The sequence below is a fragment of the Clupea harengus genome, chromosome 15 (genome assembly GCF_900700415.2).
Source record: "Clupea harengus chromosome 15, Ch_v2.0.2, whole genome shotgun sequence".
NCBI lineage: Eukaryota > Metazoa > Chordata > Actinopteri > Clupeiformes > Clupeidae > Clupea > Clupea harengus.
Genome location: NC_045166.1, coordinates 3,258,024 through 3,271,735, shown reverse-complemented (window position 1 = coordinate 3,271,735; position 13,712 = coordinate 3,258,024). Strand labels below are relative to the sequence as shown.

The following is a 13,712-nucleotide window of genomic DNA, read 5'->3' as shown; positions in this document are numbered from 1 at the left end:
AGTTGGGAGGACATAATAGGTGGCTCCAACAATTAATTGAATGCGGTTAGCATCCATAGCTCAAAGTTCTCTCCCGCTGATTTTCCTCGACTCAACACCATGACAGTTCACCCATAGCCCGTGCTCTGCTAGAGAAGCTGTGCACCAACCCGTTGTGGGTGCAGGGGAATAATGTCAGAGCTCCTTGGGAAGCACTTTATGTTTCAACTCCAATGCCTATGAATGAAGAGAGCCTCTCTAAAGGTCTCTAAATGACTACCCAGCCTCACGGAGATGCTTCTTGTAATGAAAAACATTTCATTTCTAAATGGGAAATAGCAAACAAGGAATGGTTATTGGGTAAATGGCTTTATTTTCCCTTATTGTTACGGGCCACTGATAAAAATGAAATGGCTTTCATAGTCTTGTCTCAATAGCCACTGTAGAAACAATATTCTTTATTTTTCTGGGTTACAAGCCAAGTGAAGAACCCCTTTCCACAGGACTAAAATAAATGATGTTGGCCATGCCCATTTTGTGTTTGAAATGAACCTTTCATTCAGTTTCATCTGGTTATTAAAAAATCCCATTTGAAAAGATCATGGTGTGAGAGTAATGGAATGGTCTTTGGCTAGAGCATCAAGAAGAAAACAATTCAGTGCTCTTAAAGTGAAGGACAGGGAGATTTATTTCTGCATCATGATGGAAAATGTAGCCTGCTGATGCTGGCCATGGCTGTCTTTCATGAGATAGTCCACTGGTCATTGCCTTGACTTATTATTCACTTTCACAAGTCTACTGGGATCATTCATTAGTGTGTGTTTGTGTGTTTAGATGTCTGTGAATATCTAAAAACTGAGATCTGAGATTCAATACTATATAACTCTAACTCCTTAATAGATTGTGTTTTATACATGATTATGTATACGTGGCAAGACCGCAAAAGGCTATGGCTCTTGGCTTATACATATTTATGTATACCTACATACATACATTTATTTGTTTCTTTATTTATTAGTTTAGATGCTAGAGAGCTATATTAAATCACTATATGCAGTGTCTAGGGGAAGGTGCGCCAAGAGTGCTTCTTAAATAATGAAACACTGCCACCTCTTGGCTGATCTACAATATGTGCTTCCCATGTTTCACGCAGAAGGTCAGCGGAGTCATGGACATGCCACACATAGTAATCATCTTCTGCATGTAAATGGCCATGAGGGGGAGCGTGCTTTAGCGAATCATTTATAATGATCAGACTGGGTTAGCAGCAACACAGTCGTCTCTGAACAATCCAGGGAGAGCATCGTGCTGCAAGTCAAGGGCACACCCAACTTGATGTGTGTGTGTGTGTGTGACTTGGTGCAGCTATGGTGTCATTTTAATTGAATTTCTAAAACACTTAATTGAAATGAAACAGCTGCTTGAATGTGCGTATCAAGGACACAATCCTCTGTTGTTCAGGCACACCCTCTCACAGAGAGGTGATTTTCTCCAAAGACAAACAGTGGCGTGTCAAGGAGCAGTTTTTTGTCTGGCGTCAGAACGTAGCTGCTCCCCATTCTCTCACGCCACTAATGTGAGGGCTGATGTGAACTAATAGGATAATAAAATTACTACTGCCATTAAGTTCTCATTTCCTAAATGGTTTGTTTTGGGCATTACTAATTCAGCGAAGCAAACAAATGCAACATGTCCTCAACAACAAAATAATGGACTCTGTTATGTTGCTCCTTCTCCTGAGATACGGCTAAATGCTAAATGATCCCTGTTCTGTTGTGAATAGTTCAATATTCACAGGGGGGGAGGGGGGGGGTAATAATAATGGACCTCAGCTGTGTCCAAATTGGCACATAAACTTTGACAGACTGTTCTTTTTTTACAGATTACATTTTTTTTTTTTAAATGTGGAGCCGAGTTCTAAGTTGTGTCTTCCAGATCGGATCTTGACTAAATGAGAATGATGCCATCAAGAGCCCCCCCCCCCTGGGGAATGGAACACCTCTCTTTCCATCAACTCAGCTCCCTGAGCTGGCATGAAGAATGAAATAAATAAAGTGGAGGGTAAATAAATGGAGGGAGGAAGTAAGAGAAGCCCGTGCTCTAATGCCTCCGCAGCACTTTGCAGCTCCCGCGCCGTGTGGCTTAATCACTTGTAAGACTTGATTGAGTGTGCGTTAATAAACATTACGCTGTCTCTTTGCCTCCGAGTGATTAGTGGTTTATGTGCTCTGCTCTCCCCAGGCTGAAGACGCAGTCCTGAAGATTGATGGAGGGCCATGCTATTCAAACAGCAGGTGTTGCTTAGACAGAAACTCTTCGTGCTGGGCAGCCTTGCTATTGGGAGTCTCCTCTATCTAGTGGCCAGGGTTGGGACCTTGGATAGGTCAGTGATACTACCCAACATGTGATGTCTTGAGAATGCTAAGTCAACATTTTAAATGGCATGTGCAAAGCATGCATGAATGATTCACGTGTCAGCAGTAATATATGCTTGATGAATTATTCATTTTAAATTGATCGGACAATTAAGATACTAGTTTGTAGTCAATGAACATAGCAGACATGGATTTTTACAATTCCTGCTTATATGTATGGTTTATATAAGTTCTAATTCACATATTAACACATTTCTGTCTTTCAAACTTCTCTGTAGGCTACAGCCAATTTGCCCCATTGAGAATAGAGTGGCCCCGCCTGGCCTGGCAGATCAGATCTCTTTAAGGACCCTGCAGTACAAGCGCAGTCTACTCCATGAGCTCCGCAAAGGCAATGCCACCAAGGAGCAGATCCGCCTGCATAACCTGGTGCAGCAGCTACCCAGAGCCATCATTATTGGGGTGCGCAAGGGTGGCACCCGAGCCCTGCTGGAGATGCTCAACCTGCACCCGGCGGTGGTCAAGGCCTCCCAGGAGATTCACTTCTTCGACAACGACCAGAACTACGCGCGCGGCATTGACTGGTACCGGGGGAAGATGCCCTTTTCTTTCCCCCACCAGATCACCATTGAGAAGAGCCCAGCCTATTTCATCACCGAGGAGGTCCCTGAGCGCATCTTCAAGATGAACTCCTCCATCAAGCTGCTGATCATCGTGCGGGAGCCCACCACGCGCGCCGTGTCTGACTACACACAGGTGCTGGAGGGCAAGGAGCGCAAGAACAAGACTTACCACAAGTTTGAGAAGCTGGCCATCGACACCAACACCTGCGAGGTGAACACCAAGTACAAAGCCGTGCGGACCAGCATCTACACGAAGCACCTGGAGCGCTGGCTGAAGTATTTCCCCGTGGAGCAGTTCCACATCGTGGACGGGGACCGGCTGATCACGGACCCTCTTCCAGAGCTGCAGCTGGTGGAGCGCTTCCTCAACCTGCCCTCCCGCATCAGCCAGTACAACCTGTACTTCAACGCTACGCGTGGATTCTACTGCCTGCGCTTTAACATTGTCTTCAGTAAGTGCCTGGCAGGCAGCAAGGGCCGCACTCACCCAGAGGTGGACCCTGCAGTGGTGGCCAAACTAAGGAAGTTCTTCCACCCCTTCAATCAGAAGTTTTACCAGATCATAGGCAGGACTTTCAACTGGCCCTGAAGGCACTCCTTGTTGGAAGCACTGCCACTCAGTAATGAACGAAGCACTTTTCTTGAATTTGAAACTTAAGGCAAACAAAAATTGTGACCAAATATGTAATGGACTACATGTTTTTGTCTGTAAAAGTAAGCCAATGGAAAAAAAACAAAAAAAGATTTTTGAAATGTGTGTTAAAATGTTTGGTTGTTCCTGTTGATGCAAGCTCTACAGTTGCTCACTGTCATCAATATGTTCTCTGCTAACCTGTATGGACTCCAGCATTAACTAAAGACATTGAGATTATTTGTAAAATGGCCATATAACCATATGGAAGGATTCCACACTTTCTGTATACAAATGTAAGCACCATTCTACATACCATAAATATCTATATTGTTGAGGTCAAATGCACCTCTGAATGTGGAACTGATGCATTACAATAGTGTGTGTCCACTCACTCATTTTGTATGTAATGAAGAGGACCTTGTCAAGGAACCAATGCTCAGATAATGTTGTTGGAGATTCAATGTTTCCCATGTGAAATTATGCAGGTGCTATTTATTTCAGTTAAAACAATGCAGTTCATGGTGTGGTGTAAGTGTCTTATATTTTGAGCATGTCCTCAACTTTGAACTATGCACCTCTTTACTTTTAATCAATAGCCATCCAGTGATTGTATCCATTCTGTAACCTGATGTGAGTGGATGTGTAAGGATTTTACACAAATGTTGTATTCCCGATAAGAGAAGATATGTGATTTATCAGCTAAGCATTTAATATGTACAATATAGTGGTCAAACACACGTAAGTTATTTTTTCCATTTGTTTTTATATGCTTACAGAAAATGAAAGTGTTTTATTTTATTTAAACAAAACCTGATGTTCATTCTACAAGTAACTGATTCTTCACATTTAAAAATACATACCACTGTATAATAAATGTTTCATTCTGTGACAGAGGGATTTAATTAAAATAACTTCAAAACACACTTGCCTAGTAATGTTTTTTTTTTACCAGACCACAATCATATCTTTAGGTCATTGTAAATATATGGTTCTGAGAAAATCCAAGTGTTGTATTTTTCATTCTCTGATGTAGTTTACATAGCAAGCACTGGCTGCAGGTTCATGGCCAGTATTCTCTTACATCACTTCATGCTGTTAGGCCTGGAGATGCAGGGCAGACAGAGGTGGTAGACAGCCTAATCTCAGTGAATGATGGCACTCCACGCTGTGCTGTTAGATGAGACCATCTATAAATGGGGGCTGCAATGCATTAAATAAGAACTCACTTTGTGGAGCTGAGCGAACCCAAGAATTGAAGAATCTTACTGACGGAAAAGTCAAGATTTACGTAGCTACTGGTAGGATTTATCAATGATGCAGTACGGACATAGCTACCAGTGTCCTCATCATACAGTGGACATGAAGAGTGCATTCTTTGTGATTAAAAAGGTTTGAAAATGCTAATGTAAACCACCCATAACCAAATATCAGTAACAAAATAACAAAACTGCGAGAGACACATGCAATATGCGTCTCAAACACTTGAGAGTCAAATCAAATATCTCAGGAAACCTTTAAAAAAGGCACTGCAATCTTACTTAAGCATAGAAAACACTTTATTTCTTGACCAGTGGAGTAATTACTTGAAGTGTTTGCCATGTCTTGTTGCCTTATACACCACATGCAGGTGAATGAGTGCAAATAGTTTTAATTAATCACTGCAGACAGGAAAGTAATTAACCTGTTTCACACACCAAAAGCTCTCCTGTCCAGTGCGGATCTCTAATCTATCATTGTTAATGCATTTTGGTTCATTGTAAAAGAAATGGCCAACTCTAAGGGCACACTTGCAGAAATGAGTCATTAATCACCTCAGGTAGAAGAACTGTGCCTGACAGTCTGGGCAAAACCTTGTGATGTGATGTGATGTGATGGCGCTCATGCATCTCATTAGCTGTCTGCCGTTAATCCAAAGATGGACACTAAAAAGCAAGGATCATACACCTCTTACAACCTTTGCTGCATTAGTGGAGGTTTCCAAATGGTGCATTTAAAAGTAAGACCAACTGAAACTTTGCCAGCATAAGTATGGTCGTTTTGCATTAAGATGAGATTGCTCAGAAAAGGAAATAAAACAGGGTCCGGGTAGCTACAATGTGCTGCTTTCATCCGGTTCTATCAAGTATTTTGTTATTCCACTGTCTTTCTAATATAGTCATCTAAAATGTAAAATATTCTGAGACATATGCATTGTTGTCTATACATTATTGTAACTGTTTAGCGCCCCCCCCCCCCCTTCACACCCACCCACACACACAGTCTTTGATGATGCTCCTCCCACTTTGCCCTATTTCTTTCTTTGCAACATTGCGCGACTGCCAGAGCCTGTTCTGTTGTTCTATTTTTGCACGGTGTGTCGAAAAGTAGTCAAACATGGCTTACACTCTTTCAACTGGTACAAAAAAGAAGGTCTGCTACTATTATGACGGTAGGTAGCATATCAGCTCATTTCTTCCGGAGGGATGGTTTTCAGTAGTCTGGTTTGCAGAGCGTATGAGACAGTGCCGTAGCTAGCTAATGAGCTAGCAAACAAATGTGTTCATATCTAACACGAATGGATTTCTTGCACACTCTCATTAACCCGATCATTGAAACGTTTTGATAGCCCAATGAGATATATTGCATGTGCATTTTATGTGTGCTGGTATTTTACTCAGAACCTTAGCTAAGAATCAATTAGTTTTACACACCAGCCGACCAACACTGGCGTTATTTAGCTATGATAGCATGCTAACAACCACTCGTGTATGGACTGTAGGCATTGTGCTCTATCATTAGCTAGCTCGGTAACTTGCAAGTTAAACGTGAGTGCATCATAAGCCTTTAAGTTTGTATATGATTATTTCAGTTCTTGACTGCATCAGATTGAAGATTAAAGTAAATCATCATTGTCACGTGTCATATTTTCCAATTATTTGAAGTTGATCATCATTGCCGCCAAGGCCCAAAAGTACTGATGGATAGGACTTCTCTGATAGCATCTAATGCGCATGTTCCAATTCTTTAAAACGAACTATTGTAGGCTATGTATGGTTGCTGTTAGCTGGAATTCTCTTTCAGAATGTAATGTAATATGTTGTCCACATATCGTAGAGTTATGCATTCAAATCTTAATTCACACGTATGTCTTTACAGGTGATATTGGGAACTATTATTATGGCCAAGGGCACCCTATGAAACCTCACAGGATCCGCATGACCCACAACCTGCTTTTGAACTATGGACTATACAGAAAAATGGAGATTTATGTAAGTGACTTTTATAAACAGTATGTCCAAAACTCCTATAGGAGCTGGTTACTAAATCACTTGCTGCTCTCACCAAAACACTGAAAGTTGTGAGTGAGTCAAGTCAGTTTTTATTGTTATTTCCGCATTTTATCACACATGCAGGGGAATTACCGTACATTTAGTTTCATGAGTGCAGTGCACCAGAGAACATACTCATTAAATATCATGTAAAAAGGGCACTTAATTTAGGACCTTTTGATGTACATACCACTGTACTGAAATACAGTTTTTCCTAAAACATAGACAAACACACCTAAGACAGACAGAAGTTGAGCTATGTTCAGTGGTAGTTAATAGTAGCAATTTAGACCAATAGTTGTGTTGGTAGGTTTGTTGTAGAGTGGCGTTTGTAACTGTATTTGCAGTGAGGTTTGTTAGTGGTCTGTTTAAGTGACCCATTTGATTAAAGTAGTAAACCAAGATAAGCTTAGAGTACAGTGAATGATCTGAGAATCTGTTCTAACTGTTATTGGGATTTGTTGCTGTACAGAGGCCACATAAAGCCACTGCAGAAGAAATGACAAAGTACCACAGTGACGACTACATCAAGTTCCTGCGGTCCATTCGTCCAGACAACATGTCCGAGTTCAGCAAGCAGATGCAACGCTGTAAGGCCCTTTAACTCCCACACACAGACCAGTGGAGCTGCACATTTAAGGCCTTTTAACTCCGACACACAGACCAGTGGAGCTGCACATTTAAGGTCTTTTAACTCCCACACACAGACCAGTGGAGCTGCACATTTAAGGCCTTTTAACTCCGACACACAGACCAGTGGAGCTGCACATTGGGCCTTTTAACTCCGACACACAGACCAGTGGAGCTGCACATTTAAGGCCTTTTAACTCCCACACACAGACCAGTGGAGCTTCATATTTAAGGCCTTTTAACTCCCACACACAGACCAGTGGAGCTGCACATTGGGCCTTTTAACTCCGACACACAGACCAGTGGAGCTGCACATTTAAGGCCTTTTAACTCCGACACACAGACCAGTGGAGCTTCACATTTAAGGCCGTTTAACTCCCACACACAGACCAGTGGAGCTGCACATTTAAGGTCTTTTAACTCCCACACACAGACCAGTGGAGCTTCATATTTAAGGCCTTTTAACTCCCACACACAGACCAGTGGAGCTGCACATTTAAGGTCTTTTAACTCCCACACACAGACCAGTGGAGCTTCATATTTAAGGCCTTTTAACTCCCACACACAGACCAGTGGAGCTGCACATTTAAGGCCTTTTAACTCCGACACACAGACCAGTTTAGCTACACTATCAAGGCCCTTTAACTCCGACACACAGACCAGTAGAGCTGCACATTGGGCCCTTTAACTCCCACACACAGACCAGGGTTGTATATATACAATTAAGTCAAATTGAACAGACCTGGGTTGTATATCTTCCTGGAAAAAGCACTTGTTGGTAACCTGCATGTAACCTGCATGTCCCCTCTCTCTCTCTCTCTCTCTCTCCTTCCAGTCAATGTGGGGGAGGACTGCCCAGTGTTTGATGGGTTGTTTGAGTTCTGCCAGCTCTCCACCGGGGGCTCAGCAGGTGAGTCACTGTGGGATTTTGAATTCATTGTTTCTTGTTTTGATAAAGAATGAACATGAATGACGATCTCACACGACAACAGCACAGCGTAGTAGACAACTTCTCTAAATCGTACTGTTGAATTGCGTCAAAAGCCTGCAACTTGATAAAAGAGCCTTCCATCTGTGCTGTGTTCCATTGGACTCTGCAACAGTACCCTGACCTTCCTTTTATGAGCTTTGGGATTGGTCTGTCATATTTCAGATACAGGAAAGGAGCCAATTTATTACGCGTTCTCCCATGGTTGTCTCCAAACATAATTCAAATGTCTCATAAACATTTCACCTCCGCTGAGGCAGTTACTTAACGGACACATGTCCGTCCGAATAGTGCGTTTGTGCTTTCTCTCTGTGTTTGAAGGGATGATCAATAGCTACTCATTAATAAACCACTGTAGCCTAATTCACTGTACCATAAGGGATAATATTATTTAGTCCCTGTTAATTAAATAAGCAGCTAGGTAATTGGGCATGCCTGTTATAAGGTTTCAAATACTGTGTATGGAGCATGTGTGTGTGTGTGTGTGTGTGTGTGTGTGTGTGTGTGTGTGTGTGTGTGTGAGTGTGTGTGTGTGTGTGTGTGTGTGTGTGTGTGTATTGATGCACAGGTGTGAGGCTCACCACTCCTAAGCCATGCTGTATAGATTATACAACAAACACAATGGCCTAACTATAAGCAATGTTTTTGACAGATAAATGAGTTTGTCTTGAGATCAGTCTAAAGCTGTGGGAGTGAGCATCTTTGTACGTGTATGTTGAGGGGCATGGTGAGAGTTGGGTGATTTGCAGAGGGCATGTAAAGGCTTTTTGTAAGACTGACTGGAGAAGCTGAATGGATGAACTGAATGACGGGGACTGGGTGGGGTTGAGAAAACCCTTTTAAAAGTTCCCCCCAACTGCAGAGGTTGGTTCACAGCTCCTCCGCGGCCATTGTAGGACTCCTGGTAATTGGGCACATTGTAAGGTGTCTCACCCAAACTCAATGGCAAAACCAAGACTTGTACGTGTACTTTGTCAGACAAAAGGCCCAGGAACACAACACTGACCTCAACACAAAAGCCTGGGGAAATATGATCTTTTACATACGTCGTCCTTATTTGTGTAAGTGGGAAAGGAACTGCTTCCGCTCCACTCCCCTCAGTCAGTGCTCTGGCCCTGATTTCTGTCCTGCTGCTTTGTCTCGTCCACCCCACCCACTCCCTCAGCATTGGGGGGAATATCTCCTTCTGTTTTGGGTGTGCCTCTTTACCAACACAGATGGCGTTTTAGGCCCTCGCATCAGACACCATGGGGAGATTATCAGGGGGCGAGAGAGAGTGTGTGTGTGTGTGTGTGTGTGTCAGAGAGAGAGAGAGAGTGTGTGTGTGTGTGTGTCACAGAGAGAGAGAGAGAGTGTGTATGTGTGTGTCAGAGAGAGAGAGTGTGTGTGTGTGTGTGTCAGAGAGAGAGAGAGAGTGTGTGTGTTTGTGTGTCAGAGAGAGAGAGAGAGTGTGTGTGTGTGTGTGTGTGTGTCAGAGAGAGAGAGAGTGTGTGTGTGTGCGTCAGAGAGAGAGAGAGAGAGTGTGTGTGTGTGTGTGTGTGTCAGAGAGAGAGAGTGTGTGTGTGTGTGTGTCAGAGAGAGAGAGTGTGTGTGTGTGTGTGTGTCAGTGAGAGAGAGAGAGTGACATGAGAGAGACACCAAGAAGGCAAGCAGAGAGGGAGGTGGTGGGATGGAGGGAAAGTGATAACAAGGGGGGGGGGGCAGAGGGTGAGAGGGACAACACCACAGAAAGAGATGGGGGAGGGGGATGGAGAGGGGGAGGGGGAGGGGAAGAGAGAGGGATAACCAGACTGCAGGAGGGAGTATGAAGGAGTGCCTACCAGCAAGATTGGCCATTCACTGCACCTGCATGTGTCTGATATTAGCCCTGCAGCGGAAGGCAAGTTGTTGACACAAAGACTAGTTTCTGTTTGATATCAGGAGTATTGGGCTGTGCTGTGGGGGATCTGCCCTCCAAGCTCCCACAGAGACCGGGCCAGTTAACACACAGCATCCTCGCTCTCACAGAGGGCCCCAGTAAACTTCCAGCCAGCTCGCCGCAGTCCTCCCACATCTGTGAGTGGGAGCCACTGCCCAGGGAAAAATGCCATTCAATTACCCAGGCTGTGCATTCGCAACCAAAGCATCCATTATACAAGCACATTTTTCTTTTTTACTGGAAACTTCCCTTGGATCATGTGTGCAGTCTTTTTTTTCCCCTCTCCTGTTTCCTCACATTGCCAGGCTGCATTAAATGTACAGAGGAAACATGGGTTTTATAACTGTGAATAATAGCTGGCTTGGTGGAGTCTCAAAAGCGAAAAGGGATAACTGATATCACATGCCACAAAGGATATGCAATTTCATAGCGAGGGAGGGAATTATCAAACAATTTGGTGCATGCTATAAAACGGAATGGAAATGTATACACCCAATTCAATATTGTTATATTGTCTTAGGCAACAATAAAATGTTACGGTCTGTGTGTGTGGTGTATGTGTGTATGGTGTATGTGTGTATGGTGTCTGTGTGTGTGGTGTGTGTATGTGTGTGTGGTGTATGTGTGTATGTTTTTAAACACACAGAGGCGGTGGTGGGAGGGGTTTTCTCTTGCAGCTGGAAATAATAATTAAATATTTTATAATTGCTGTAAGGATTTAGTTATTAGTATTTAAGAGTGTGTGGGTATGGATGTCTGTCTCTGTATGTTTTTTTTTCTCTCACTCTCTACAGCTAGGCTACCAAAATGCCTTCCTCATTAACTTTCACAAGAAAGCCACAGACCGCTCTCCAGCAGACTGGGACGGAGCGGAGCGGAGAGCCTTCATGTGCGGTGGCTCCGCGTCACTCTGTCACCCACATGGGCCGCCTGCTCTCCCAGCGCTCCTCACTCACAGAGCCAGAGATGATTAAAAGCCTTCGGGGGGTATAGGCCGCTGTTGGAGCGGAGCGTGTCGATAAGACTTTTTTGTCGGTGCAGTTTTGCTGCCTCAGCACAGGCTCCGGCCACAGGAATGCTTGCGGCTGACACACACTGGGACTGGGCCGGCGTGTGCGTGCGTCTCACAGAGTAATCAGTTTAGCCCTGTCGGACCGTCCCCTCGCTCGCTCGCACGCTGCCAGTGTGACAGCTCAGCTGTGTGTGTGTGAGCCTGGGCTTCATCAGAGGTATTCCCGTCAAAGCTTTTTTTTATATGGGGTGGGGGGATGGGGGGGGTGGCGCTGCTGTAGTAATGGAAACCAAATCGGCCCAGATCTGTTGTTTTAAAATGGATGAGCAACTGAGCAGCTATGGTTTCATTCATCATTCAGGCATCGGTCTCTTGGTGATTGGTATGCACTGTTTTTTTTTGGGGGGGGGGGGGGGGGGGGGGGGCAGGCTGTGAGTACACTGGTGCTGTGCTGACAAGGCACTGTGAAGCAAATTTGTCAGTATCTGGATGTTTTGGCTGGGGCCATGGCAGGGTTTGGAACGTCTCACAATTGGTTCTGTCACAGCCAAATTTGCAGTAGATGGGCATGAAATAATATGCTGCTACTGAGTTTGCCAAGATTTTGCCTGCCTTTTGCTAAAGTCAAAGCTCATTTGTCGCCCTTGCCAGTGTTTTTGAAACTCCCCAAACTCTCTGCACCCCCAATTTGCTCTTAATGAGTTGTTATGTAACAATCAAGTGGAGAGCTAGGTCAGGTTGGGCTTGATCTAGCAGTCCCTTTAAGATCAAAAGCACCATCTCCCTCTCTCCCTCTCTCTCTCTCTCTCTCTCTCTCTGTTTTCCTTCTTTTATTAGCAGCCTGTTTTTCAAAGAGGCCTGGTTGTAACACCTTGCTGCTGGAGATCAGTTATGTAGCAGGCGTGGCAGCTCTGCTAAGTGCCTCGAGCAGGAACGAGCGACTGTGCATGTCAGTGGCCTTCACCCTCCACTCCTCTCTCCACCCAGAGCGTGCTCCTCACTGGCGACTAATGACAAACATGTGTGTCGAGGATGGATGACCCCTGACCTCAGTGAACAGGCCCCGGCTCTCGGCGTGTGATGTGTGAGGCCAGTGGTGTTTAAAGATGGTACTCTACAGTGGTGTTTAAAGTGCCCACTGTGCGTCCCGTCGCTCTGGTCCGACTAGAAGGCATTCCTGCCATCACGCTGACACCGGAAACCCCTTCAGATGCACCTATTAATGAGCAAACACACCCAGGCTTATGCCTGTAGCGCAGAGCACTGCAGTGCTTTGTCCAGGTGAGCGCGAGTCTAATTGATTCGGAGCTTGGTGATGAATAGTTTCTTGAAAATGAAAATGACTCGCTCCATTTGCAGACTCACGGCGTTATCTGTCTTCTTGATCAGATGTGAGGCTTTTATGTTGAGCTGCACTTGATGCGGGGCTTGTGTTTAGCATCGCCACATTACCTCACCCAGTGCTGACGAGTATGAAAATGTGATGCACATGAGATGGAGGTGTGAATGAGGGAGAGCGCGCCTTCGCCGAGGGGGGAGCCGATCTCATGACTCGATGGCTTGGGGGGGGGGTTCCTCATGCTGACGTGCGTGCGTGATGAACAAACTGATTTCATTCGTTTTCATCTTCAGAAGTCTGGAGGGCAGAGCTGTTGCATTAAACATTGGCTTCTCTGGCAGATTTGTGCTGAGTCAAGCATTCTTAGGAGACCAGAGAGTATCTAACAGGCTGGAGTCCAGATCTGTTGACTTGGAGAACCTACTTGACTTCTTGTGCATTTGTGTCTCCAGCTGCTATGAATCATTGACATGTGCTGTTGGAGTCGGTGCATAATTTCAGTCTTATTTATCTTCTTGAAAAGTAACTGCAGTGCATGGAAGACAACACAGGATTTTCTTTTGATCAGTTTACATTTGTATTAGCAGTCTTCTATTTGAACCCGCTCTAGGCTTCTCTCTACTCTAGTTACTCTAACACCCTGCATCACACCCAGGTGTGCTGCATATACTTTTAGTTTGGCCCAATCTTCCAAATACCACTAATGGGAGGTAAAAAAGCCTATATATACATACAAAAGCGCGCATATATATTTATGTGGAACCGATTCTGAGCCAAACATCATCAGAGTGATGAAGTAGATGACACCTGCAGTAAAACTGCTATAGATTCTAAGCTATACATCTTGTGTCAACGAGTACCTGCTCTTGTATAGATATATAGAAAATGGACTTCTTCACCTCCCAC

At 44.4% G+C, this 13,712-nt stretch overlaps 2 protein-coding genes across 2 annotated transcripts in view; both read left to right on the top strand.

Annotated features, from left to right (window-relative positions):
- Positions 1 to 4,534, top strand: part of LOC105894839 (heparan sulfate glucosamine 3-O-sulfotransferase 5) — a 50,281-nt gene extending 45,747 nt beyond the window's left edge. The window contains exons 3-4 of the mRNA XM_012821390.3: positions 2,221 to 2,362; positions 2,633 to 4,534. Of these exons, the coding sequence (XP_012676844.1) occupies positions 2,256 to 2,362; positions 2,633 to 3,566 (1,041 nt within the window). The 5' untranslated portion in view covers positions 2,221 to 2,255 and the 3' untranslated portion in view covers positions 3,567 to 4,534. The remainder of the gene's footprint in view (positions 1 to 2,220; positions 2,363 to 2,632) is intronic.
- Positions 4,535 to 5,876: 1,342 nt separating this feature from the next.
- LOC116223671 (probable histone deacetylase 1-B) lies at positions 5,877 to 8,973 on the top strand. The gene is made up of 4 exons (XM_031581204.2): positions 5,877 to 6,039; positions 6,747 to 6,859; positions 7,392 to 7,509; positions 8,385 to 8,973. Exons 1-4 carry the CDS (start codon positions 5,985 to 5,987, stop codon positions 8,510 to 8,512), a joined length of 414 nt encoding a protein of 137 aa, XP_031437064.1. The 5' UTR covers positions 5,877 to 5,984; the 3' UTR covers positions 8,513 to 8,973.
- The last annotated feature ends 4,739 nt before the right edge of the window (positions 8,974 to 13,712 follow it).

Bases quoted from the DNA above. Each gene is read 5' to 3' on its own strand.
- LOC116223671 (XM_031581204.2), top strand. From the start codon at position 5,985: ATGGCTTACACTCTTTCAACTGGTACAAAAAAGAAGGTCTGCTACTAT. The intron at 6,860-7,391 runs GTAAGTGACTTT...GTTGCTGTACAG, and splicing joins ACAGAAAAATGGAGATTTAT to AGGCCACATAAAGCCACTGC. The intron at 7,510-8,384 runs GTAAGGCCCTTT...CTCTCCTTCCAG, and splicing joins CAGCAAGCAGATGCAACGCT to TCAATGTGGGGGAGGACTGC.